At 37.8% G+C, this 27,714-nt stretch overlaps 1 protein-coding gene across 3 annotated transcripts in view; it reads left to right on the top strand.

Moving 5' to 3' along the window:
• Nucleotides 1-27,714, top strand: part of TEX9 (testis expressed 9) — a 217,420-nt gene that overhangs the window by 136,681 nt on the left and 53,025 nt on the right. For all 3 annotated transcript variants that reach the window (XM_027123098.1, XM_027123100.1, XM_027123101.1), the window contains 4 exons: nt 13,728-13,791; nt 15,828-15,907; nt 24,649-24,697; nt 26,057-26,139. In XM_027123098.1, coding sequence (XP_026978899.1) covers nt 13,728-13,791; nt 15,828-15,907; nt 24,649-24,697; nt 26,057-26,139 — 276 coding nt within the window. The remainder of the gene's footprint in view (nt 1-13,727; nt 13,792-15,827; nt 15,908-24,648; nt 24,698-26,056; nt 26,140-27,714) is intronic.

Consider the following 27,714-nt stretch of genomic DNA (forward strand, 5'->3'; position numbering starts at 1 on the left):
ATAATTTATCACTACATTTGAGGTTTGCTGTAGCGTTTTGGTATTTTTTTTTAATCAGGCTTAAGGACGCCGTTTCCCTTAATTATTTTTTCATCAAGGATAGCTGATATGCAGTATTATACCCTTAATTTGTATTTTGAATGAATGTTAAATTTTAACAAAGCTTTTTCCCCCCAAATTTATTTAGGCAATGAAATTTTTTTCACCCCCTCCTTTAATGTTTTAACATACTAAACTACAAAGGCAGATTTCTTGTTTTCTTTTAAAGTCTCCTGGATTAGATTGCTTTAATTTTATGGAGGTTTTTTTTCAGCTGTAAACAGAAATGAAATTGGTCTTGCACTTTTTTCTAGTTCTTTGCCTTTCTGATTTTGATGTGATTATTATGCTAGCTACATAAAATAAGCTGAATAGTTTTCCTTTTTTGTTTTAGTCTGTTCTTGGAAGCTTCTTGTAATCAGAGATCATCTGCCCTTTGATTAAAATTGTGAAACTGAGTCTAGTGTGGGGGTTTTTTTTGCCTGTGAATGCAGTTTCTTTAATAATTTTTGCTTCCAGAATAAATTTTGGTTATTTTCTAGTTTTCTGGAAAAGTGTCCACTTCATGTATGTTTTAAAATGTATTAACATACATGTATTCTAATTATTCTCTTATGTTTTAAGTTTTGACTGTATCTGTAACCTTATACACACCTTCTTTTGGGGACTTTTCTGTCAGTCTTGCTGGAAGGTGTATATGTTTTATTGGTCTTTCCACAGAATTAGCTTTTGGTTTTATTGCTAATCTATGTGATTAAAATTTTTTTTTGATTAGTCTTATCTCTATTATTTCTCTCTCTTCTAATGGTGGATTTATTTCTTCTTTTTTTTAGTTTCTTTTTTTAGTTTAGTTTTTCTTATTTTTTAATACATACATTTAATTTCTGTATATTTCTCTCCAACCACAGCTTATCGGTATTTCAGTATCTGTTTTGATATATATATTTCTTTTGTGGTTATTTAGTTTTAAATATTTTATGATTTTTCATAGTGATTATTTTAGGAGTGTGTTTTTGTAGTTCCCAAGCATCCGTTTGTTTGCTTGTTTTATTTTTGTTGTTTTATAATTTATTTTTAATTGTACTATGGTCAGAGAATGTATATAATATTGATTTTCAAAAATGTTTTGAAACTTAGTTGTGACCAGGTACGTGTTGAATTTTTGTAATTCTGTGTGTTCTTTGATAGAAAGTGTACTCACTATTTGTTGACTCATATCTTAGATCAAGCTAGTTAATATTGCTGTCCATAACATCAGTATCATCACCATTTTTTTTTCTAGTACCTGCATTGGTTTCTGTTAGAGATGTACTGAAATCGGCTATAATTATGATTTAAAAATTTCTCCTTATAATTGTGTCCAGTTTTGTTTGGGGGCTATATTGTTTGATTTATTTAAATCCTCTTGATGAATAATTCCTTTCATTATTATGTAGTGTCTGTTATATCTTTTCTCATTCCTTTATTCTCAAACTTTTTATGTCATTTAGCTTTATTAAGAGCATTTCTTTTATATTCTCTGGTAATTTCTACCTTCTAATGAGTGAATTTATTTATATTATTTTGTTTATTAATTTGAAGTTGTTTGGGCCATCTAATTTTTTTTCTATTTATGCCTTTTCTTTGTTTTTTTTTTCTGTCTTTTGTTGGTTGAATGAGTTTTCATTATGTCTTTATTTTTCCTTTACTTGTTTGGAAAGACCCTAGAATGCTTTAACTTGGTTTCCCTCATTTGTCAAGTTATATAATACTTATTTCCCCTTTGCTTTGAATACCCTTACCTGTTATTTTCGTATTCTGTACTAATTTAGATTTATCATCATGTTTTCTCATTTCTTTGCATTTTTTTTCGAGGTTCAATTTCCTCTTTTCTGAAGCATAGACCATTCATTACTTCTCTGTATGAAAATCGGAGCCTTAAATTCTCCAGTCTTACCCGAAAATTTTGTGACTTTGCACTTATTCTTCAAAGATAGTTTAGCTGAATATAGAACTTGAAATGGCTAGTCCCTGCCCCCCCACCTCCCGATGGTCCATTAAAGATACCATTTCATTGTCCATTGGAATCTAGAGATATTGATAAGGCATCTACTGCCAGCATTTAAGATAGTCATGCTGGTAGACTATTTTTCTCTCTTCTTTTTAAATATTTGCTTTGTAGTTTAAAGAACATTCTCCTTGTCTTTGAAGTTCTGCAGTTTCACTATGATGTGTACAGGTGTGGATTTTTTTTCTTAATTCTGCTTGAACTCCCTATATTTATTCATTTCTGGAATATTCTCAGCATTACCTCTTTTTTTAAAAAGTATTGTCTTTTGTTTTATGTTTCTTGCTATATTCTTCAAGTTTCAAATATTTGTCATTTTTCTTTTTGTTTTGTTGCAGTATACTTAATTTACAATATTATACCATTTTGGGGTATACAGCCTAGTGATTCAAAACTTTTATAGATTATACTCCATTTAAAGTTATTATAAAATAATGGCTATATTTCCTGTGCTGTACAATATATCCTTCTATCTTATTTATTTTATACATAGTAGTTTGTATCTCTTAATCCTTTAACCCTATTGTACTCCTCCCCCCTTCCCTCTCTCCATTGGTAACCACTTGTTTGTTCTCTACATATATGGGTCTGTTTCTGTTTTGTTATATTCATTATTTGCTTCATTTTTTAGATTCCACACATAAGTGATAACAGAGTATTTGTCTTTCTCTGACTTATTTCATTAAGCATAATACTCTCCAGGTCCATTCATGTTGTTGCAAATGGCAAAATTTCATTCTTTTTTATAACTGAATAGTATTCCATGGTATGTATGCAGATATATATATATATATATATATATATATATATATATCACGTCTTCTTTATCCATTCATCTGTTGATGAACATGTAGGTTGCTTCCATATCTTGGCTATTGTAAATAATGCTGCTATGAACATTGGGGTGCATATATCTCTTCAGAGTAGTGTTTTCATTTTCTTTGGATATATATCCAGGAGTGGAATTACTGGGTCATATGGTAGTTATATCTTTAAGTTTTTGAGAAACTGCCATACTGTTTTCCACAGTGGCTGCACCAATTTACGTTCCCACCAACAGTGCACAAGGGTTCCCTTTTCTCCACATCCTTGCCAACATTTGTTATTTGTGGTCTTTTTGATGATAGCCATTCTGACAGGTGTGAGGTGATATCTTATTGTAGTTTTGCTTTGCATTTCTCTGATGGTTAACAGTGTTGAGCATTTTATGTGCCAGTTGGCCATCTATATTCTTGGGAAAATGTCTGTTCAGGTCTTCTGCCCATTTTTTAACCAAGTTATTTGTTTTTTTGATATTGAGTGGTATGAGCTATTTATATAGTTTGGGCATTAAACCCTGGTTGGTCGTATCATTTGCAAATATTTTCTCCCATTCAGTAGATTGTCTTTTCATTTTGTCAATGCTTTCTTATTTATTTATTTGCGGTACACGGGCCTCTCACTGTTGTGGCCTCTCCCGTTGCGGAGCACAGGCTCCAGACGCGCAGGCTCAGCGGCCATGGCTCACGGGCCTAGCCGCTCCGCGGCATGTGGGATCTTCCCGGACCGGGGCACGAACCCGTGTCCCCTGCATCGGCAGACAGACTCTCAACCACTGCGCCACCACGGAAGCCCTGTCAATGCTTTCTTTTCCTTTCCTTTCCTTTTAAATTTAATTAGGTTCTATTATTTATTTAGTTAGTTAGTTTCCTCTGCCTTAGGAGACAGATCCAAAAAATACTGCTGTGGTTTATGTCAGAGTGTTCTGCCTCTGTTTTCTTCTGGAGTTTTATGCTTTATGGTCTTACATTTAAGTCTTTAATCCATTTTGAGTTTATTTTTGAATATGGTGTGAAAAAAAGTTCTAACTTCATTCTTTTACATGTAGCAGTCCAGTCTTCCCAGCACCACTTATTGAAAGACTGTCTTTTCCTCATTTATATTTTTGCTTCCTTTGTCATAGATTAATTGCCCATATAAACGTGGGTTTGTTTCTGGGTTCACTATTCTGTTCCATTGATCTCTGTGTCTGCTTTTGTTCCAGTACCATACTGTTTTGGCTACTGTAGCTTTGTAGTATAATGATTATTGATCAATCGAAGAAAAATATATAACAATTGTAAATATATATGCACTCAGCATAGGAGTATCTAAATACATAATGCAAATGACAACAGAAATGAAGGACAGTAACACAATAATAGTAGGGAACTTTAACACCCCACTTACATCAATGGACAGATCATTCAGACAGAAAAATCAATGAGGAAACACTGGCTTTAAATGACACATTAGACCAAACAGAACACATAGTATTCTATTCAAAGGCAGCAGAATACACATTCTTTTCAAGATCACATGCTAGCCCAAAAAACAAGTCTCAGTAAATTTAAGTAAATTGAAATCATATAAAGCATCTTTTCCAACTACAGTACTATGAGATTAGAAATCACCTACAAGAAAAAAACTGCAAAAAACACAAACATGTGGAGGCTAAAAAATATGCTACTAAACCACTGGATCACTGCAGAAATCAAGGAGGAAATCAGAAAATACCTGGAGACAAAAGAAAATGAAAACACAGCAATCCAAATTGTATGGGATGCAGCAAAAGCAGTTCTGAGACGGAACTTTATAGCGATACAAGCCTGCCTCAGGAAACAAAAAAAAATCTCAAATAAACAACCTAACCTTACACCTAAAGGAATTAGAAATAGAAGAACAAACAAAACCCAAAGTTAGTAGAAGGAAAGAAATAATCTGTTGATTGTCCCTCCTGGGCACTTGTTTCTTTTTTTTTTTTTACATCTTTATTGGAGTATAATTGCTTTACAATGGTGTGTCAGTTTCTGCTTTATAACAAAGTGAATCAGTTATACACATGTTCCCATATCTCCTCCTTCTTGTGTCTCCCTCCCTCCCACCCTCCCTATCCCACCCATCCAGGTGGTCACAAAACACCAAGCTGATCTCCCTGTGCTATGTGGCTGCTTCCCATTAGCTATCTATTTTACGTTTGGTAGCGTATATATGTCCATGCCACTCTCTAACTTTGTCACAGCTTACCCTTCCCCCTCCCCATATCCTCAAGTCCATTCTCTAGTAGGTCTGTGTCTTTATTCCCGTCTTACCCTAGGTTGTTTATGACATTTTTTTTCTTAGGTTCCATATATATGTGTTAGCATACGGTATCTGTCTTTCTCTTTCTGACTTACTTCACTCTGTATGACAGACTCTAGGTCCATCCACCTCACTACAAATAACTCAATTTTGTTTCTTTTTATGGCTGAGTAATATTCCATTGTATATATGTGCCACACCTTCTTTATCCATTCATCCGATGATGGACACTGAGGTTGTTTCCATCTCCGGGCTATTGTAAATAGAGCTGCAATGAACATTTTGGTACATGACTATTTTTGAATTATGGTTTTCTCAGGGTATGTGCCCAGTAGTGGGATTGCTGGGTCATGTGGTAGTTCTATTTTTAGTTTTTTAAGGAACCTCCATACTGTTCTCCATAGTGGCTGTACCAATTCACATTCCCACCAGCAGTGCAAGAGTGTTTCCTTTTCTCCACACCCTCTCCAGCATTTATTGTTTCTAGATTTTTTGATGATGGCCATTCTGACCGGTGTGAGATGATATTTCATTGTAGTTTTGATTTGCATTTCTCTAATGATTAATGATGTTGAGCATTCTTTCATTTGTTTTCTGGCAATCTGTGTATTTTCTTTAGAGAAATGTCTATTTAGGTCTTCTGCCCATTTTTGGATTGGGTTGTTTGTTTTTTTATTATTGAGCTGCATGAGCTGCTTGCAAATTTTGGAGATTAATCCTCTGTCAGTTGCTTCATTTGCAAATATTTTCTCCCATTCTGAGGATTGTCTTTTGGTCTTGTTTATGGTTTCCTTTGCTGTGCAAAAGCTTTGAAGTTTCATTAGGTCCCATTTGTTTATTTTTGTTTTTATTTCCATTTATCTAGGAGGTGGGTCAAAAAGGACCTTGCTGTGATTTATGTCATAGAGTGTTCTGCCTATGTTTTCCTCTAAGAGTTTGATAGTTTCTGGTCTTAAATTTAGGTTTTTAATTCATTTTGAGCTTATTTTTGTGTATGGTGTTAGGGAGTGTTCTAATCTCATACTTTTACATGTAGGTGTGCAGTTTTCCCAGCACCACTTATTGAAGAGGCTATCCTTTCTCCACTGTACATTCCTGCCTCCTTTATCAAAGATAAGGTGACCATATGTGCATGGGTTTATCTCTGGGCTTTCTATCCTGTTCCGTTGATCTATATTTCTGTTTTTGTGCCAGTACCATACTGTCTTGATTGCTGTAGTTTTGTAGTATAATCTGAAGTCAGAGAGCCTGATTTCTCCAGCTCCGTTTTTCGTTCTCAAGATTGCTTTGCCTATTCGGGGTCTTTTGTGTTTCCATACAAATTGTGAAATTTTTTGTTCTAGTTCTGTGAAAAATGCCACTGGTAGTTTGAAAGGGATTGCATTGAATCTGTAGATTGCTTTGGGTAGTAGTGTCATTTTCACAATGTTGATTCTTCCAATCCAAGAACATGGTATATCTCTCCATCTATTTGTATCATCTTTAATTTCTTATATCAGTATAATATTCTGCATACAGGTCTTTTGTCTCCTTAGGTAGGTTTATTCCTAGATATTTTATTCTTCTTGTTGCCATGGTAAACGGGAGTGTTTTCCTGATTTCACTTTCAGATTTTTCATCATTAGTGTATAGGAATGCAAGAGATTTCTGTGCATTAATTTTGTATCCTGCTACTTTACCAAATTCATTGATTAACTCTAGTAGTTTTCTGGTAGCATTTTTATGATTCTCTATGTATAGTATCATGTCATCTGCAAACAGTGACAGCTTTACTTCTTCTTTTCCGATTTGGATTCCTTTTATTTCCTTTTCTTCTCTGATTGCTGTGGCTAAAACTTCCAAAACTATGTTGAATAAGAGTGGGGAGAGTGGGCAACCTTGTCTTGTTCCTGATCTTAGTGGAAATGCTTTCAGTTTTGCACCATTGAGGATGATGTTGGCTGTGGGTTTGTCATATATGGCTTTTATTATGTTGAGGTAAGTTCCCTCTATGCCTACTTTCTGCAGGGTTTTTATCATAAATGGGTGTTGAATTTTGTCGAAAGCTTTTTCTGCATCTATTGAGATGATCATATGGTTTTTCCCCTTAAATTTGTCAGTATGGTGTATCACGTTGATTAATTTGCGTATATTGAAGAATCCTTGCATTCCTGGAATGAACCCAACTTGATCATGGTGTATGATCCTTTTAATGTGTTGTTGGATTCTGTTTGCTAGTATTTTGTTTAGGATTTTTGCATCTATGTTCATCAGTGATATTGGCCTGTAGTTTTCTTTCTTTGTGACATCTTTGTCTGGTTTTGGTATCAGGAAGGTGGTGGCCTCATAGAATGAGTTTGGGAGTGTTCCTCCCTCTGCTATATTTTGGAAGAGTTTGAGAAGGATGGGTGTTAGGTCTTCTCTAAATGTTTGATAGAATTCACCTGTGAAGCCATCTGGTCCTGGGCTTTTGTTTGTTGGAAGATTTTTAATCACAGTTTCAATTTCAGTGCTTGTGATTGGTCTGTTCATATTTTCTATTTCTTCCTGATTCAGTCTTGGCAGGTTGTGCTTTTCTAAGAATTTGCCCATTTCTTCCAGGTTGTCCATTTTATTGGCATAGAGTTGCTTGTAGTAGTCTCTCATGATCTTTTGTCTTTCTGCAGTGTCAGATGTTACGTCTCCTTTTTCATTTCTAATTCTATTGATTTGAGTCTTCTCCCTTCTTTTCTTGATGAGTCTGGCTACTGGTTTCTCAATTTTGTTTATCTTCTCAAAGAACCAGCTGTTAGCTTTATTGATCTTTGCTATTGTTTTCTTCATTTCTTTTTCATTTATTTCTGATCTGATGTTTATGATTTCTTTCCTTCTGTTAACTTTGGGGTTTTTTTGTTCTTTCTCTAATTGCTTTAGCAGGAAGGTTAGGTTGTTTATTCGAGATGTTTCCTGTTTCTTAAGGTAGGATTGTATTGCTATAAACCTCCCTCTTAGAACTGCTTTTGCTGCATCCCATAGGTTTGGGTTGTCATGTCTCCATTGTCATTTGTTTCTAGGTATTTTTTAATTTCCTCTTTGATTTCTTCAGTGATCACTTCACTATTAAGTAGTGTACTGTTTAGCCTCCATGTGTTTGTATTTTTTACAGATCATTTCCTGTAATTGATATCTAGTCTCATAGCATTGTGCTCGGAAAAGATACTTGATACAATTTCAATTTTCCTAAATTTACCAAGGCTTGATTTGTGACCCAAGATGTGATCTGTCGTGGAGAATGTTCCATGAGCACTTGAGAAAAAGGTGTATTCTGTTGTTTTTGGATGGAATGTCCTATAAATATCAGTTAAGTCCGTCTTGTTTAATGTATCATTTAAAGCTTGTGTTTCCTTATTTATATTCGTTTTGGATGATCTGTCCATTGGTGAAAGTGGGGTGTTAAAGTCCCCTACTATGAATGTGTTACTGTCGATTTCCCCTTTTATGGCAGTTAGTATTTGCCTTATGTACTGAGGTGCTCCTATGTTGGGTGCATAAATATTTACAATGTTATATCATCTTCTTGGATCGATCCCTTGATCATTATGTAGTGTCCTTCTTTGTCTCTTGTAGTAGTCTTTATTTTAAAGTCTGTTTTGTCTGATATGAGAATTGCTACTCCAGCTTTCTTTTGATTTCCATTTGCATGGAATATCTTTTTCCATTCCCTCACTTTCAGTCTGTCTGTGTCCCTAGGTCTGAAGTGTGTCTCTTGTAGACAGCGTATATATAGGTCTTGTTTTTGTATCCATTCAGCCAGTCTGTGTCTTTTGGTGGGAGCATTTAATCCATTTCCATTTAAGGTAATTATCGATATGTATGTTCCTATTCCCATTTCCTTAATTGTTTTGGGTTTGTTATTGTAGGTCTTTTCCTTCTCTTGTGTTTCTTGCCTAGAGAAGTTCCTTTAGCATTTGTTGTAAAGCTGGTTTGGTGGTGCTGAACTCTCTCAGCTTTTGCTTCCCTGTAAAGGTTTTAATTTCTCCATCAAATCTGAATGAGATCCTTGCTGGGTAGAGTAATCTTGGTTGTAGGTTTTTCTCCTTCATCACTTTAAATATGTCCTGCCAGTCCCTTCTGGCTTGCAGAGTTTCTGCTGAAAGATCAGCTGTTAACCTTATGGGGATTCCCTTGTGTGTTATTTGTTGTTTTTCCCTTGCTGCTTTTAATATGTTGTCTTTATTTAATTTTTGACAGCTTGATTAATATGTGTCTTGGCATGTTTCTCCTTGGATTTATCCCGTATGGGACTGTCTGTGCTTCCTGGACTTGATTACCTATTTCCTTTCCCATATTAGGGAAGTTTTCAACTATAATCTCTTCAAATATTTTCTCAGTCCCTTTCTTTTTCTCTTCTTCTTCTGGAACCTCTATACTTCGAATGTTGGTGCGTTTAATGTTGTCCCAGAGGTCTCTGAGACTGTCCTCAGTTCTTTTCATTCTTTTTTCTTTATTCTGCTCTGCAGTAGTTATTTCCACTATTTTATCTTCCAAGTCACTTAGCCGTTCTTCTGCCTCAGTTATTCTGCTATTGATCCCATCTAGAGTATTTTTACTTTCATTTATTGTGTTGTTCATCGTGGCTTGTTTTATCTTTAGTTCTTTTAGGTCCTTGTTAAATGTTTCTTGAATTTATTCTATTTCCAAGATTTTGGATCATCTTTACTATCATTTCCTCTTCATTCCTATTTCCCCTTCATTTGTTAGGTCTGATGGGTTTTTATCTTGCTCCTTCATCTGCTGTGTGTTTTTCTGTCTTCTCATTTAGCTTATCTTACTGTGTTTGGGGTCTCCTTTTTGCAGGCTGCAGGTTCGTAGTTCCTGTTGTTTTTGGTGTCTGTCCCCAGTGGCTAAAGTTGGTTCAGTGGGTTGTGTAGGCTTCCTGGTGGAGGGGACTAGTGCCTGTGTTCTGGTGGATGATGCTGGATCTTGTCTTTCTGGTGGGCAGGTCCATGTCTGGTGGTGTGTTTTGGGGTGTCTGTGGACTTATTATGATTTTAGGCAGCCTCTCTTCTAATGGGTGGGGTTGTGTTCCTGTCTTGCTAGTTGTTTGGCATAGGGTGTTCAGCACTGTAGCTTGCTGGTCGTTGAGTGAAGCTGGGTGCTGGTGTTGAGGTGGAGATCTCTGGGAGATTTTCGCCATTTGATACTATGTGGAGCTGGGAGGTCTCTTGTGGGCCAGTGTCCTGATGTTGTCTCTCCCACGTCAGAGGCACAGCACTGACTCCTGGCTGCAGCACCAAGAGCATTTCATCCACATGGCTCAGAATAAAAGGGAGAAAAAGAAGGAAGGAAGGAAGGGAGGGAGGGAGGGAAGGAAGGAAGGAAGGGGATAAAATAAAATAAAGTTATTAAAATAAAAAATAACTGTTAAGAAAAAAAATTTTTTTAAGTAAAACAAAAACAAAACGGACAGATAGAAGCCTAGGACAAATGGTGAAAGCAAAGCTATACAGACAAAATCTCACACAGAAGCATACACATACACGCTCACAAAAAGAGGAAAAGGGGAAAAAATAATAAATCTTGCTCTCAAATTCCAGCTCCTCAATTTGGTATGATTCGTTGTATATTCACGTATTCCACAGATGCAGGGTACATCAAGTTGATTGTGGAGCTTTAATCCGCTGCTTCTGAGGCTGCTGGGAGAGATTTCCCTTTTTCCTCTTTGTTCGCACAGCTCCCGGGGCTCAGCTTTGGATTTGGCCCCGCCTCTGCGTGTAGTTCGCCGGAGGGCCTCTGTTCGCTCAAACAGGATGGGGGTTAAAGGAGCAGCTGCTTCGGGGGCTCTGGCTCACTCAGGACGGGGAGCGGGAGGGGTGCGGATGCTGGGCGAGCCTGCGGTGGCAGAGGCCGGCATGACGTTGCACCAGCCTGAGGCGCGCTATGCGTTCTCCCGGGGAAGTTGTCCCTGGATCCCGGGACCCTGGCAGTGGCGGGCTGCACAGGCTCCCCGGAAGAGGGGTGTGGAGAGTGACCTGTGCTCGCACAGGCTTCTTGGTGGCGGCAGCAGCAGCCTTAGCGTCTTCATGCCCGTCTTTGGGGTCCGCGCTGTTAACCGCGGCTCGTGCCCGTCTCTGGAGCTCCTTTAAGCAGCGCTCTTAATCCCCTCTCCTCGCGCAGCAGGAAACAAAGAGGGAAGAAAAAGTCTCTTCCCTCTTCGGCAGGTCCAGACTTTTCCCCAGACTCCCTCCCGGCTAGCCGTGGTGCACTAGCCCCTTCAGGCAGTGTTCACGCCGCCAACCCCTGCACTCCAACCGAAGCCCGGGCCTCAGCTCCCAGCCCCGCCCGCCCCGTCGGGTGAGCAGACAAGCCTCTCGCGCTGGTGAGTGCTGGTCGGCACCGATCCTCTGTGCGGGAATCTCTCGGCTTTGCCCTCCGCACCCCTGTTGCTGTGCTCTCCTCCTCGGCTCCGAAGTTTTCCCCCTCCGCCACCCTCAGTCTCCGCCCGCAAAGGGGCTTCCTAGTGTGTGGAAATCTTTCCTCCTTCACAGCTCCCTCCCACTGGTGCAGGTCCCATCCCTATTCTTTGTTTATTCTTTTTTTTTTTCATTTGCCCTACCCAGGTACGTGGGGGAGTTTCTTGCCTTTTGGGAGGTCTGAGGTCTTCTTCCAGCGTTCAGTAGGTGTTCTGTAGGAGTTGTTCCACGTGTAGATGTATTTCTGGTGTCTCTGTGGGGAGGAAGGTGATCGCCGCGTCTTACTCTTCCGTCATCTTCCCCCCACCCCCGGTCCAGGCACTTGTTTCTTAATGCAATTTGTTACTTTTGTGAAGATATCTTTAGTGGGGTTTGCTTTCTGAGAGAGTTGCATGTGTTCTAGATGAGTAAATCCCTAAGTGTGGTTTTGCATTTAACTTTATTAGCTTATCAGAGTTTTCACTGGTTCTAATCCAACTTACTGTATTAAAGTTTTGGCATAGTGTCCCTGTACCATCTGGGTAAGATGAACTTGGAGTACACTCCTATGTGCTCTGATTACTCACAAGAGAATCTTTTCCACACACGGCTCTAGTTTCATTTCCATTCACCTAAGGTTATGGGTAGTGTTTTTGTGGTCTGTGGTTCACAGGTGTAGCCCTTCGTGACTCTCTCATGTGCATCAGTTTCTAGCTGTTAAGCTGTTTTGGCTTCTGTTCCTGTTTACTGCTCTCATTTTTAGTTGCTGCTTTATTTTTAGTGCCAGGGTATTTTCCCTGCCTAAGTTTAAGTTTAGCAATATTTCGTTCATTATATTTTATCCAGATTTCTATGGGTTTTGGAGCAGAAGAATAGCCTTTTGATTTATCTCAGCCTGCTATATTGACCAGAAACCTCTATTGGTTCTTGTTAAGGAAATGTGAAAAATCAGGTAAAGGCATCTTGAATACAACTTTAAGTCTTTATTAGATATTTTTATTTTGATTAACTTATCCTAAGATATAAAAATATTTCTTAAAACATCAGAGTTTTTTAAGAAGGGATGTGATACTGCTTTTTTTCTTCCTGGGGGTGGGAGTCATCACTGGTTTGTGGTACTTCTGAATCACATATCTAAAAAAACAAGGTATCTCATTTAAAAAATTGCTCTGCATATTTTCTTCATAAAACTTCAGAAGAGCCTAGATAGTCTAGAAATGTGATGTACAAATAGAATTTAAAAGTTACGTGCTTTTGAAGTTGTTTATTATAATGTTAACCTTTAAAACTGAGAAGTGGACTTCAACTAACAGGGAGAACAGCTTAGTACATTATGTTAACTTCAACTCTAGAATATTTCATAGCCATTTAAGGCACTAATTATAAAAATTATATAGAGATAAATATATTCCATCTGTACTGTTACGGTAGAACAGTACAAAATTGTGTGTGTGCCTACATATGAAAATTAGAAGGGAATTTTAAAAATGATTGGATGATGGTGGTAGGATGATGAGCAATTTTTTCTTTAAAAACGGTTTCCCGCAATGGCATTGCTATTCTTACAGTCTTAATGGGACTAAATAGTATTCCTATTCTTTGCTAGATTCCAAATAGATTGAAAAAAAAAAAGGAGTGGCAGGTGTAGGTGAAAGTAATCACCTGTATTCCTGATGAAGCTGATATTGAAGTATGTAGCTGAGGTATGAGCCACCTCAGGTCTGCTCACTAAACCCCAGATATACCTCCCCAGTCACCTGAACACCCCTGATTAAATCAGCCCCCTCCACACCCCACCCCACTCCTGTTCCCAATTGGAGTTGATCCCAAGAACATGGAGAGTGGAACTGAGTTGAACCCACCCAGTTTATTCTTCCCAAATAAATCATTCCACCTGAAGTAATGGCCAGGGAGAGGCTAGGAGTTACATGGTTTGAGCTTCCACCAGGAAGAAGAAGGATCATGGGGATTGGAGATAAGCTTTGTAATAGTTGTGTTAATTTTCAAATAAAAATGTCATGTGTATGTTTTGGCATTTATTGATTAGCTAAATTGTAGTTATTGAAATTTAATTACTTTTATTTTTGTGTTACAATCTTCAGTCTATCACAATTATTATTTTCTCCTTTTAGGCGTTTAAATGCAGAATTAGAGGCAAAAACGGCTGATCTGGTTCGACAAGCTGAGGAAGTAATAGTAAGTGAATGTACAATTAATAGTAATTCCATGTAAGTGCTGGTGTTTTTTGTTTTTTTTTTTAAATTTATTTATTTATTTATTTATGGCTGTGTTGGGTCTTAGTTTCTGTGCGAGGGCTTTCTCTAGTTGCGGCGAGCGGGGGCCACTCTTCATCGCGGTGCGCGGGCCTCTCACTGTCGCGGCCTTCTCTTGTTGCAGAGCACAGGCTCCAGTCGCGCAGGCTCAGTAGCTGTGGCGCACGGGCTTAGTTGCTCCGCGGCATGTGGGATCTTCAGGCAGATTCTCAACCACTGCACCACCAGGGAAGCCCAGTGCTAGTTTTTTAACTTTAATTTGATGTGTAACATACATGCAAAAAAGTGCCCAAAGCATAAATTTTCAGCTCAGTGAATTATCATAAATTGAACATCAATATATGCATAAGTATGTGTATACATGCATGTATATGTTTTTGATAAGCACACTTTTTTAAAAAAAATTATTTATTTTTGGCTGCATTGGGTCTTCGTTGCGGTGCGTGGGCTTCTCATTGCAGTGGCTTCTCTTGTTGTGGAGCACAGGCTCTGGAGCATAGGCTCAGTAGTTGTGGCACACGGGCTTAGTTGTTCCACGGCATGTGCGACCTTCCTGGACCAGGGCTCGAACCTGTGTCCCCTGCATTGGCAGGTGGATTCTTAACCACTGCGCCACCAGGGAAGCCCAGCACACGTTTTCTAAAAGCCACTGAAAAAGTGTTTTCCATTTAGATATTCCAATCATCTAATTAATAGGAACATTAATATTGAACGGTATTTCCCACTGTTTTAAGATTAATATTTGCAAGTAGCTATATAGAATTAGTACTGGTAATTCAGTAAGGATAGAAATAAAATGGTCTTTGGACAGAAGCTGAATAAAGGTTAACAACTACCATTAATGCTCAGATGGTAATCCGTTTCTTAAACTCTGCAGTTGGATATAACTCAGATTCTTAGGGCTAGACCATAATCAGATTTATAGTCAGGAAAAATGTAGTGAGGTTACATCACTAGACAATGTAAGCATATTTGCCCCATTCTGGCTACCAAATTGGTTATTCCTACTTTAAGCATCCCTCCCTAAGTATCAGCATTCCCAATATTAGTTGATAGGATATAGTAATATTCCTTAGAGGAATAAAGTAGCTGCTTTCAAACTTTTTAAATTTTTTATTCTAATTCATTTATAATTCTCTTTCATTTAAATCCCACCCCCACCCCACTTCGGAGTTGATGGAGGCAGGGAAGAATAGGCAATATTTTAATGTCTTAGACAGATCCGTCATTATTTGTTAGTTTAGGAAAGGGAATATTTAGATAATGGTTACAGATTTACTAGTTGCATTTGTAATTAAATATTTTACTAAAAAATAAACATTTTATTACATCTTTTAGTTTTTGTCAGTGTCTGAAGAGCAGGAAAATAATTTTTCTGAAAATAATGTTCAGAAACTCAATGTTATGGTAGAGTGAGTGATTCATTATGTATTCTGATCAGAGTCCTCTAATGGATATAACTTTTGCCACATTGAATTTTTGTTTTTTCACTTTCATATTAATACATCTTCTCCAAAAGCTTTCACTCTTAGTGCTTCATTTTTAGCACTTTCATTTCTATGTGGTCGTCTTAACATTGAAGTTTTTATGATTTGAGACAAGTTTTTCTATCCATTAAATGGATTTATGTTTCCACGTCTTGTGAACCTTATTTCCTTTGCATGTTACAGAAGATGGAAGCTCTAATGTAGTTGGGAAGCAGGAGTCAGCTAAGATCATATAAAGGCATTGGCATTCTTACAATTTTGCCTTAGAACTGACTCTTTTAACCAAGAATGAGTGAAAGGGTGAAACTACATTGTTACAGATCTTATTTTGATACCATAGCTTTTAGAATTCTGTGCTTTGATTTTATAGAAATTGTGGACAACTCTGAAATAATTAATGATCAGAAAGGCACTTGAATATATCCTAGTTTTGTACATTATTTTCCTACATGACTTTGTTTTATTTAACTAGAGAGATCAGCAAGAAGTACGATCTCAGTCTATTTCAACACAAATTAAATCATATGAAGAGGAAGATGATTACAGTTTAAGGTAAGACTTAAATTCCCAAACACCTTAAAAATTTTTTCTTTTTACTGGGTAAATGCTTTAAGATTGTTTTCTGTTGTTTTTTTTTAATTAAGGTATATTTGACATACAACATTATATTGGTTTTAGGTGTACAACACAATGATTCAGTATTTGTATATATTGTGAAATGGTCACCACAGTAAGTATAGTTACTATCCATTACCATACATAGTTACAGAATCTTTTTTCCCTGTGATGAAAACTTTTAAGATCTAATTTTTTAGCAGCTTTCAAATATGCCATTAGTATTGTTAAGTATAGTCTCCATGCTGTACAGTACATCCCCATGACTTACTTATTTTATAATTGGAAATTTGTACCCTTTGACTCCTTTCACCTATTTCGCCTGCTCCCAACCAACCAGCCTCTGGCAACCATCAATCTGTTCTCTGTATCTATAGGCTTGTTTTTATTTGTCTGTTTTTAGATTCCACGTACAAGTGAGATCACTTATTTGTCTTTGTCTTTCTGTGACTTATTTCACTTAGCATAATGCCCTCGAGGTCCATCCATGTTGTCAAAATGGCAAGATTTCATTCTTTTTTTATGGCTCAGTAATAGTTATATATATAAAAATATCATTTTATATAATACTTTAACATATATATATAAAAGCACATGTTCTTTTCTCATTCATCCATTGATGGACATTTAGGTTGTTTCCATATCTGGCCTATTGTAAATAATGTTGCAATGAACATGGAGGTGCATATATGTATAAAAAAAAGTGTTTTCATTTTCTTCAGATAAATACCCAGAAATGGGGTTGCTGGATCATATGACAGTTCTCTTTTTAATATATTTTTTCTTTTTTCTTTTTTTTTAATAGATCTTTATTGGCATGTAATTGCTTCACAATACCATGTTAGTTTCTGTTGCATAACAAAGTGAATCAGCCATATGCATACATGTGTCCCCATATCCCCTCTCTCTTGAGCCTCCCTCTCATCCTCCCTATCGCACCCCTCTAGGTCATCACATAGCACCGAGCTCATCTCCCTGTGCTATGCTGCTGCTTCCCACCAGCCAACTGTTTTACATTCAGTAGTGTATATATGTCGATGCTACTCTCACTTCACCCCAGCTTCGCACTCCTACCCCATGTCATCAGGTCCATTCTCTATGTCTGCCTCTTTATTTCTACCCTGCAACTAGGTTCATCCATACCATTTTTTTTTTTTTTTTTAGAATCTATATATATGCGTTAGCATATGGTATTTGTTTTTCTCTTTCTGACTTACTTCTTTCTGTATGACAGACTCTAGGTCCATACACCTCACTACAAATAACTCAATTTTGTTTCTCTTTATGGCTGAGTAATATTTCATTTTATGTATGTGCCACATCTTCTTTATCCATCCCTCTGTCGATGGACACTTAGGTTGCTTCCATGTCCTGGCTATTGTAAATAGTGCTGCAGTGAACATTGTGGTGCTTGTCTCTTTTTGAATTATGGTTTTCTCAGGGTATATACCCAGCAGTGGGATTGCTGGGTCATATGGTAGTTCCATTTTTAGTTTTTTAGGGAACCTCCATACTGTTCTCCATAGTGGCTGTATCAATTTACATTCCCACCAACAGTGTAGAAGGGTTCCATTTTCACCACACCCTTTCCAGCATTTATTGTTTCTAGCTTGTTTGTTAATGGCCATTCTGACCAGCGTGAGGTGATACCTCATTGTAGTTTTCATTTGCATTTTTCTAATAATTAGTGATGTTGAGCATCTTTCATGGGCCTCTTGGCCATCTGTATGTCTTCCTTGATGAAATGTCTATTTAGGTCTTCTGCCCATTTTTTAACTAGGTTGTTTGTTTTTTTGATATTGAGCTCCATGAGTTGTTTGTATATTTTGGAGATTAATCCTTTGTCTGTTGTTTCATTTGCAAATATTTTCTCCCATTTTGAGGGTTGTCTTTTTGTTTATGGTTTCCTTTGCTGTGCAAAAGCTTTTAAGTTTAATTAAGTCCCATTTGTTGATTTTTATTTCTGTTACTCTAGGAGGTGGGTCAAAAGAGATATTGCTGTGGTTTATATCAAAGAGTGTTTTTCCTATGTTTTGCTCTAAAAGTTTTATAGTGTCTGGTCTTATATTTAAGTCTTTAATCCGTTTGGAGTTTATTTTTATGTATGGTGTTAGAGTGTTCTAATTTCATTCTTTTACATGTAGCTGTCCAGTTTTCCCAGCACCACTTATTGAAGAGGCTGTCTTTTCTCCATTGTATGTTCATGCCTCCTTTGTCGTAAATTAGGTGCCCATATGTGTGTGGGTTTATCTCTGGGCATTCTATCCTGTACCATTGATTTGTATTTCTGTTTCTCTGCCAGTAACATACTGTCTTGATTACTGTAGCTTTGTGGTATAGTTTGAAGTTGGGGAGCCTGATTCCTCCAACTCTTTTTCTTTCTCAAGATTGCTTTGGCTATTCGGGGTCTTTTGTGTTTCCATATGAATTGTAAGATTTTTTGTTCTAATTCTGTGAAGAATGCCATTAGTAGTTTGATAGGGATTGCATTGAATCTGTAGATTGTTTTGGGTAGTATAGTCATTTTCACAATATTGATTCTTCCAATCCAAGAACATGGTATATTTCTCCATCTGTTTGTGTCATCTTTGATTTCTTTCATCAGTGTTTTATACTTTTCTGAGTACAGGTCTTTCGCCTCTTCAGGCAGGCTTATTCCTAGGTATTTTATTCTTTTTGTGACAATGGTAAATGGGAGTGTTTCCTTAATTTCTCTTTCTTATTTTTTGTTGTTGGTGTATAGGAATGCCAGAGATTTCTGTGTGTTAATTTTGTATCCTGCAACCTTACCAAATTCATTGATTAGTTCTAGTAGTTTTCCAGTGACATCTTTAAGATTTTCTATGTATAGTATTGTGTCATCAAAAAATAGTGACAGTTTTACTTCTTCTTTTCCAACTTGTATTCCTTTTATTTCTTTTTCTTCTCTGATTGCTGTGGCTAGGACTTCCAAAACTATGTTGAATAATAGTGGTGAGGGTGGGCATCCTTGTCTTGTTCCTGATCTTAGAGGAAATGCGTTCAGTTTTTCACCATTGAGAATGATGTTTGCTGTGGGTTTGTCATATATGGCCTTTATTATGTTGAGGTAGCTTCCCTCTAGGCCCACTTTCTGGAGAGTTTTTATCATAAATGGGTGTTGAATTTTCTTAAAAGCTTTTTCTGCATCTATTGAGATGATCATATGGTTTTTATTCTTTAATTTGTTAATATAGTGTATCACATTGATTGATTTGTGTATATTGAAGAATCCTTGCATCCCTGTGTTAAATCCCACTTGATCATGGTGTATGATCCTTTTATTGTGTTGTTGGATTCTGTTTGCTAGTATTTTGTTGAGGATTTTTGCATCTATATTCATCAGTGATATTGGTCTGTAATTTTCTTTTTTTGTAGCATATTTTTCTGGTTTTGGTATCACACTGATGGTGGCCTTGTAGAATGAATTTGGGAGTGTTCCTTCCTCTGCAGTTTTTTGGAAGAGTTTGAGAAGGATGGGTGTTAGGTCTTCTCTAAATGTTTGATAGAATTCACCTGTGAAGCCATCTGGTCCTGGACTTTTGTTTGTTGGAAGATTTTTAATTACAGTTTCAATTTCATTACTTGTGATAGGTCTGTTTAATTCTTCCTGGTTCAGTCTTGGGAAATTGTTCCATTCCAAGATTTTGTCCGTTTCTTTGTGGTTGTCCATTTTATTGGCATATAGTTGTTTGTAGTAGTCTTTTATAATCCTTTGTATTTCTGCAGTGTCAGTTATGATTTCTCCTTTTTCATTTCTAATTTTATTGATTTGCATCCTCTCCCTTTTTTTCTTGATGAGTCTGGCTAAGGTTTTCTCAATTTTGTTTACCTTCTCAAAGAACCAGCTTTTAGTTTTATTGATCTTTGCTATTGTTTTCTTTATTTCTATTTCATTTATTTCTACTCTGATCTTTATGATTTCTTTCCTTCTACTGACTTTAGGTTTTCTTTGTTTTTCTTTCTCTAGTTGTTTTAAGTGTAGGCTAGATTGTTTATTTGAGATTTTTCTTGTTTCTTGAGGTGAGATTGAATTGCTCTCAACGTCCTTCTTAGAACTGCTTTTGCTGCATCCCATAGGTTTTGGGTCATCATGTTTTCATTGTCATTTGTGTCTATGTATTTTTTATTTCTTCTTTGATTTCTTCAGTAATCTCTTGGTTATTTAGTAGCGCACTGTTTAGCCTCCATGTATTTGTGGTTTTTACAGTTTTTTTCCTGTAATTGATTTCCAATCTCATAGCATTGTGGTCAGAAAAGATGCTTGATACAATTTCAGTTTTCTTAAATTTTCCAAGGCTTGATTTGTGACCCAAGATGTGCTATATCCTGGAGAATGTTCCATGTGCACTTGAGAAGAAAGTGTATTCTGCCAGTTTTGGGTGGAATGTTCTGTAATTATCAATTAGATCTATCCGGTGTATTGTGTCATTTAAAGCTTGTGTTTCCTCATTTATTTTCTGTTTGGATGATCTGTCCATTGGTATAAGTGGGTGTAAAATCCCCTACTGTTATTATGTTACTGTCAATTTCTTCTTTCATGGTTAACATTTGCCTTATGTATTGAGGTGCTCCTAAGTTGGGTGCATAAACAATTATAATTATTGTATCTTCTTGGAATGATCCCTTGATCATTATGTAGTGTCCTTCTTTGTCTCTTGTAATAATCTTTATTTTAAAGTCCATTTTGTCTGATATGAGAATTGCTACTCCAACTTTCTTTTGATTTCCATTTGCACGGAATATCTTTTTCCACCCCCTCACTTTCAGTCTGTATGTGTCCCTAGGTCTGAAATAGGTCTCTTGTAGACAGCATATATATGGGTCTTGTTTTTGCATCCATTCAGCCAGTCTGTGTCTTTTGGTTGGGGCATTTAATCCATTTACATTGAAGATTATTATCAATATGTATGTTCCTGTTACCATTTTCTTAATTGTTTTGGGTTTGTTTTTGTGGGTATTTTTCTCCTCTTGTGTTCTTGCTTAGAGAAGTTTCTTTAGCATTTGTTGTAAAGCTGGTTTGGTGGTGCTGAATTCTCTTAGCTTTTGCTTGTCTGAAAAGCTTTTGACTTTTCCATTGAATCTGAATGAGATCCTTGCTGGATAGAGTAATCTTGGTTGTAGGTTTTTCTCTTTCATCACTTTTAAGTATATCCTGCCACTACCTTCTGGCCTGCAGAGTTTCCGCTGAAAAATCAGTTGATAACCTTATGGGGATTCCTTTGTATGTTATTATTTGTTTTTCCCTTGTTGCTTTTAATATTTTTTGTTGTATTTAATATTTGTTATTTTGATTAATATGTGTCTTGGTGTGTTTTTCCTAAGGTTTATCCTATATGGGACTCTCTGTGCTTCCCGGACTTGGGTGACTATTTCCTTTCCCATGTTTGGGAATTTTTCAACTATAATCTCTTCAAATATTTTCTGAGACCCTTTCTTTTTCTCTTCTTCTTCTGGGACCACTATAATTCAAATGTTGCTGTGTTTAGTGTTGTCCCAGAGGTCTCTGAGATTGTCTTCCATTGTTTTCATTCTTATTTCTTTATTCTGCTCCTCAGCAGTTATTTCCACCATTTTGTCTTCCAGCTCACTTATTCATTCTTCTGCCTCAGTTATTCTGGTTTTGATTCCTTCTAGTGTATTTTTCATTACAGTTATTATGCTGTTCATCTCTCTTTGTTGTTCTTTAGTTCTTCTGGATCTTTGTTAAACATTTCCTGTATTTTCTCAGGCCGTGCCTCCATTCTATTTCCAAGATTCTGGATCATTTTTATTGTCATTACTCTGAATTCTTTTTCATGTAGCTTGCCTAGTTCCTCTTCTTTTATTTGGTCTTGTAGGTTTTTACCTTGCTCCTTCATCTCTGTGATATTTTTTGCTGTTCCATTTTTTTTTTTTTTTTTATGAGTGGGATTGTGTTCCTGTCTTACTGGTTGTTTGGCCTGAGGCTTCCAACACTGGAGTTTGTAGGCTTTTGGGTAGAGCTGGGTCTTGATGCTGAGATGATGAACTCCAAGAGACCTCACTCAGATCAGTGTTCCCTGGGGTCTGAGGTTCTCTGTTAGTGTGCAGTGGTTTGGACTCAGAGCTCCCACCACAGGAGCTTCAGCCTGACCCCAGGTTCATGAACCAAGATCCCACAAGCCACCTGGGGCAGAAAAGAAAAAAAAGAACAATAACAAAGTAAAAGATGAAATCAGACTAGGAAACTAACAGATATGTTAGGAAGAATATAAATAAATATATATAGATGAATCAACAACCAGAAGGTACATCAGTACCACAATAGTAAAAAGAGGAGGAGGGAAAAGAAAAGGAAAAAAAAAAGTGGGGGGGAAGGCCTTGGCTGTGGAAAGCACGGCCTAAGCAAGGGTGAGGTTTGGGCAGTGGGTAGGGCCAGTGCTCAGGACCCACAGGGCTGGAAAGGGCCCTGGGGGCTGAGGGGGGTGGCTTAGGTTCAAGGAACAGAAGGGGCCCAGGCATGACCCCCACCTCTGATCTCGGAGGGCAGGGGACCTCATCTGGGAGCCCAACAGGCTTCCTGAGCTCGATTGAGCAGCCCAAACACCCTCTTCTCCTCTCCTCTCCTGCTCCTCCAGTCTGGGGTCTGGGAGGGCCCCTCCTGCCTGCCTCTCCTGATCTCCCCGGCCTCCCTCCTATGCCCCCGGGACCAACGTGGCCAGGCGGGGAAGGGGGAGCCTTGGAGGGCAGGGGACCAGCCTGGAATCTCAGCAGGCTTCCCATGCCCAAGTGGGCGGGGCAGTTGCCCTCTGCTCCTCCTGGAGGGCCCTTCCCACCTGCCTCTACTGTTCTCCCCTTGGCCTCCTTCCTATGCCCCTAAGGACCCACGTGACCTGGAGTGGGGCTTTGGAGGGCAGAGGATTGGCCTGGGAGCCCAGCAGGTGTCCTGAGCCCAAGTGGGTGGGGCAAATGCCATCAACTCCTCTCCTGCTCTTCCTGCAGGGTGCCTCCTGCAGGGCCCCTCCCACCTGCCTCTCCTGATCTCCCTGGCCTTCCTCCTATGCCCACAAGGACCCACACAGCCTGGAGGGGGCTTGGAGGGCAGGGGATCGGCCTGGGAGCTCAGCAGGCTCCCTGGCCTGAGTGGGCCAGGTGATCGCCCTCCACTCCCCTCCCACTCTTCCTCTTCCCGGAGAGTCCCTCCCAGCTGCCTCTCGTGATCTCCCTGCACTCGGGGGCACCGATCTTGTCTGGCCTCCACTTCTCCTCCCACCTCTGTCCCCCTACATCCTACCAGCTCACTCTGGGGTTCCTCCCATCTTGGGGGTCAGAGTCCCCCACCAGCAGTCGGCAGGCACCCTAGTTGTAGGGAGATGCTAACTTTGCGTCTTTCTACACTGCCATCTTGACTCCTCCCCACTCTGTTTTTAATTTTTGAGGAACCTCCGTACTGTTTTCCATAGAGGGTGTACCAAATTATGTTCCCACCAACAGTGTGCAAGGGTTCCCTTTTCTCCACAGCCTTGCCAGCATTTGTTATCTCTTATCTTTTGATAATAGCCATTCTTACAGGTGTGAAGTGATAGCTCATTGTGGTTTTGATTTACATTTCCCTGATGATTAGTGATGTTGAGCTTCTTCTCATGCATCTGTTGGCAATCTATTTGTCCTCTTGGGAAAACGTCTCTTCCACTTTTGCCCATTTTTAAATCCAATTGTTTGTTGGGTTTTTTTTAATTGACTTTTATGAGTTTTTTAAGTATATTTTTGATAGTAATCCTTTATCAGATACATGATTTTCAAATATTTTGTCCCATTCAGTAAGTTACCTTTAGTCTTGTTGGTGCTTTCCTTTGCTGTGCAGAAGCTTTTTAGTTTGATGTAGTCCCATGTGTTTATTTTTGTTTTTGTTGCCATTGGTTTTGGTGTCAAATCCAAAAAAATAATCACTAAGACTGATGTCAAGGAGCTAGCCACCTATATTTTTCTTTTAGGAGCTTTATGGTTTCAGGTTTTACATTCAAATGTTTAATCCATTTGAGTTTACTTTTGTGTATGATGTAAGATAACAGTCCACTTTCTTTTTTTTAACACGTGGCTGTCCATTTTTCCCAGCACTATTTACTGAAGAAACTATCCTTTCCCCTTTGTATATTCTTGGCTCCTTTGTCATAAATTAATTGAGCTTATATGAGTGAGTTTATTTCTGGGCTCTGTATTCTGCTCCATTGATCTATGTGTCTGTTTTCATGCCTATACCATACTGTTTTGATTACTATAGCTTTGTATAATAGCTTGAAATCGGGAGAATGCCATTTTTCTTGGAGAGTGTATGTGGATCTGTTATTATATAATTTTTTTTACGTGTAAGTATTAGAAATCTATAATTTGAAGAATAGGGTAAGTTATAAAATACTAATAATTGGGGGCTTATACCAGTCAGACACAATGTAAACCTTTTACCTATTTTATCTCATTTAATTCTCAAAGTATTATTTTGAAATAAATATTACTGTCCTCATTTTAAAAAATGAGGAAACTGAAGCTTAGAGAAGTTCAGTAGATTGCCTAAGGACTTACAGATGGTATGTAATTTCACTGAGATCCAAACTACAATTAATTAATTAATAATTAGTTTTAATATGTCTCGGTTTAGTATCATTTATTATTAACATATGGTGTTTACTTTTTTTCTGTAGACATCCATTATTGTCTGAAGGGACAGTTGATTTACGTTCAGAAACTAAGGTAAGAAATCAAACTTTTTGTGAATGTGATTATATTCTGTAGAATTTAGGTTGTTTTTTATATTTTTCTCTCTTTTTTTGGTATTTATTATTCTCACTTTTATTGTGTTTATTGCAGGTAGGGTAGGGGGTGTTTTCTTTAAAATGCTTTTCCTGAGTCACAAGAACTCCAGGGCCCCTGCATATGAGTGGGCAGCTGGCACATGTCACTCCTGCAACATTTCTGGAAAGAAGGGGCAGGCAGGCCCTCCCCCAAAGGGCTCCCCAGTCCAGCTCTGCCGGCCTCAGCCCCTCTGAAATAGAAACCCAAACCCCAGAAGCACCCCACCCCTTGGGCTCACGAAGCTGGATGTGCATCCCCGCTACCCCACAAGCGGCTTCCTCTCCCTCCTTCCTACCCCCTTTCCTTGGGCTTCTCCGTGCTCCCCTTGTGGGCACTTCAGCCCCAACCTGCCTGCTTCCCGCGCTGCCCTGGAAGATGCTTTCGTATTTGCCAGGCTTGCCTGTTGTCTACAAGACCCAGGATGCTCACCCGGTACACTCCGGCTGATTCTGGCTGGGCACCCTTCCCCCACCCCTGGTTGCCTCTACCCTGTGACAGTGCACTGGCCTATGGGGTAGAGGCAACCAGACCCACCAGCCTCCCACAAGCTTGAAGGGAGCAGGTCCTAGGGCCCACAGCACGCCTTCCAGTAACAGCTAGAAATAGAATATCAGCCTTGATATTCAGAAGGGATGTCTTTATGAAATGTTGCTCGTAAAATGAATTGAGTCCTTTTTTGTCTCATAACTTCACTGAACAATTTGGAGATACATTGGAAAAATTCTAAGTGAAATTAAGTTTTCTCTCCAAAGCCCAAATTCACTAGATTAGAAGATCTGAAAAAGAAAAGTATTCATATACAAAGAAGGTGATTGGGAAGGTTTATTCATTCATTTAAATATTTACAGTGTGTAGAGATCACTAGTCCAGGTGCTGGGCACACTGGGATGTACAAATTCCCTACCCATGGGAATCTAGACCTAAGGAATAGTATGCGTGGAGGCCTATCTGAAGAATAATTGGTGAGGAGAATTAAATTCTGTGAATCAGAACATCCAGTTTAACATTCCACTAACTAGTTGAACATCCTTGAATCTTTGGGACTCATTTTCTTGTCTTTAAATCTCTTGGTCCTAGTAATAACTAGGTCTTTTCCAGGTATACAATTTTGGATTCCTTAAAATATAATTTGATTAATTCTCTGAAAATAGGAATTCTTCTGTGTAGCAATCTAGCAATTCTGTGTATTACACAGTTGCCTTCCTTGGCAAGTGATTAGAGTCTAATTAATTAATCATTTAAATTCTTTTCATGTAGCCAAAGACCAACAACGTTGATCCAATAAACAAAGTTCAAAACAAATTACACTCTGCAAGTAAAGGAAGGAAATCAAATTCAAGGTATAGTACAGTTTTTAAAGTATTACTTTTTAAAAAATTTTATAATTTATACTATCATTGTTCTTAATAAGATCTGTTTCTCTAGATCTTTTTATACCCAAAATATACAAAATTGTACTCTGTATTTCTTCTCCACATTTAATAATTTAAAACATCTTCTAATCAGAAATGTCTTGCAACAGTTAATGAACATTTTGTATTGTTCTCTTAAGCAAAATTGCCAGATTTCAAATTTTTTAAACATTATTTTTAGCTAGATATTTTCTTTGATCAGAAACTAGAACCTAGATGTCTTTCTCTGCCTAGTTCTCTCAAATAGACTTACACTTTTTGAACACCATGCATTATTGTATATTGTATACATTGAGATACAGAATGATTTTGGCATGCTCTCAATAAAACTATAGTATAGTTATAATTTACATTCTATTGTTTTTGGTGAGAAAGACTTCAAGACTGTTTTTAGTACTTTAAGCATAAAAAGGGGACCCAAGAGGTTCTTTAGGATAGTAGACCTTCTAGAAAAGGAGGGTCACACCTGCAGTGGATGGTACCAACCAGCTTCTAATTCACAGTAAATTGTTAAATTTATGTCTATTGCTTACCCAAACTGATAATTGCATTATAATTCTAGAAGAATTCTTATTAATCCTTGTGTCTTTTAATTGGCTAAGTAAAATTTTTGTTTTTTGAACAAAAGAGACAAAAAATAGGGTGAAAGGATAAGGAAGAATAAAACTAAAATTGATAGAAGAGAACATATGTTACATACATAAGTACTGTACATACATCAGTACTGTATATACATACATAACTGGAAAGGGTTATCTTATTTTCAGACTTCAAGTTTACTTTTTAAATAAAAGGTTCTTTTTCCAAAAGAATTCTAAAGCATTTGCTTATGTGTTAAAAGTAAGTTAGGCTTTAAAGTAAGTAAAAGGTTAAAAGTAAGGCTTTTGGAAGCAAACTTGATGGATTAGGCCTGGCTCATTCCTCAACGCCATTAGAAGTGACTTTCATTTCATATTTCTCTCTTCATTAAAGTAAAAAAAAATCAACTTTTGGTAAACTTTGATCCTGCTTAAAATATGTTTTTTTAGGTGGAAAAATGAGTTTGAGCTAAGAACTGTTCACTCTGTAATTCTTTCTTAAGAGGTATTATTCTTCAGTGTTTGCAGAATTATGACTAGAGTGATATCAAATTGTACAGTTCTACTCCAGCAGCATGTAAAATTAAAAGCCCCAGGCTGGATTTCACCTAGGAGGCCAAGTTCAGTACTCTTAGTTTTGATGTTCACTTGTTTGGGAGTGTTGACCTAGAACACATAATTCTCCAGCAAAAAAATGGGATTATTCGGGATCAGCAGAATATTGCACTTCAGGGTCTGAAATGATGGCGAGCCACGTGCAAGTCTGCACACAGCAAGGCAAGGAGAACTCTTTTATAGAAGGAAAAAGGAAGTTGGGAGGGCTAGAGTAAACAAAGGTTTTTCATTACCTGACTTGTTGCCAGGAGTGAAGAGGAGCCTTCCTTCACACTGCGGGGCTCTACTGTTGTCTCAGGGTGTGAGAGCT

The sequence above is a fragment of the Aethalodelphis obliquidens genome, unplaced genomic scaffold, assembly GCF_003676395.1.
Source record: "Aethalodelphis obliquidens isolate GAN/ISIS:26980383/991018 unplaced genomic scaffold, ASM367639v1 scaffold26, whole genome shotgun sequence".
Classification (NCBI taxonomy): Eukaryota; Metazoa; Chordata; class Mammalia; order Artiodactyla; family Delphinidae; genus Aethalodelphis; species Aethalodelphis obliquidens.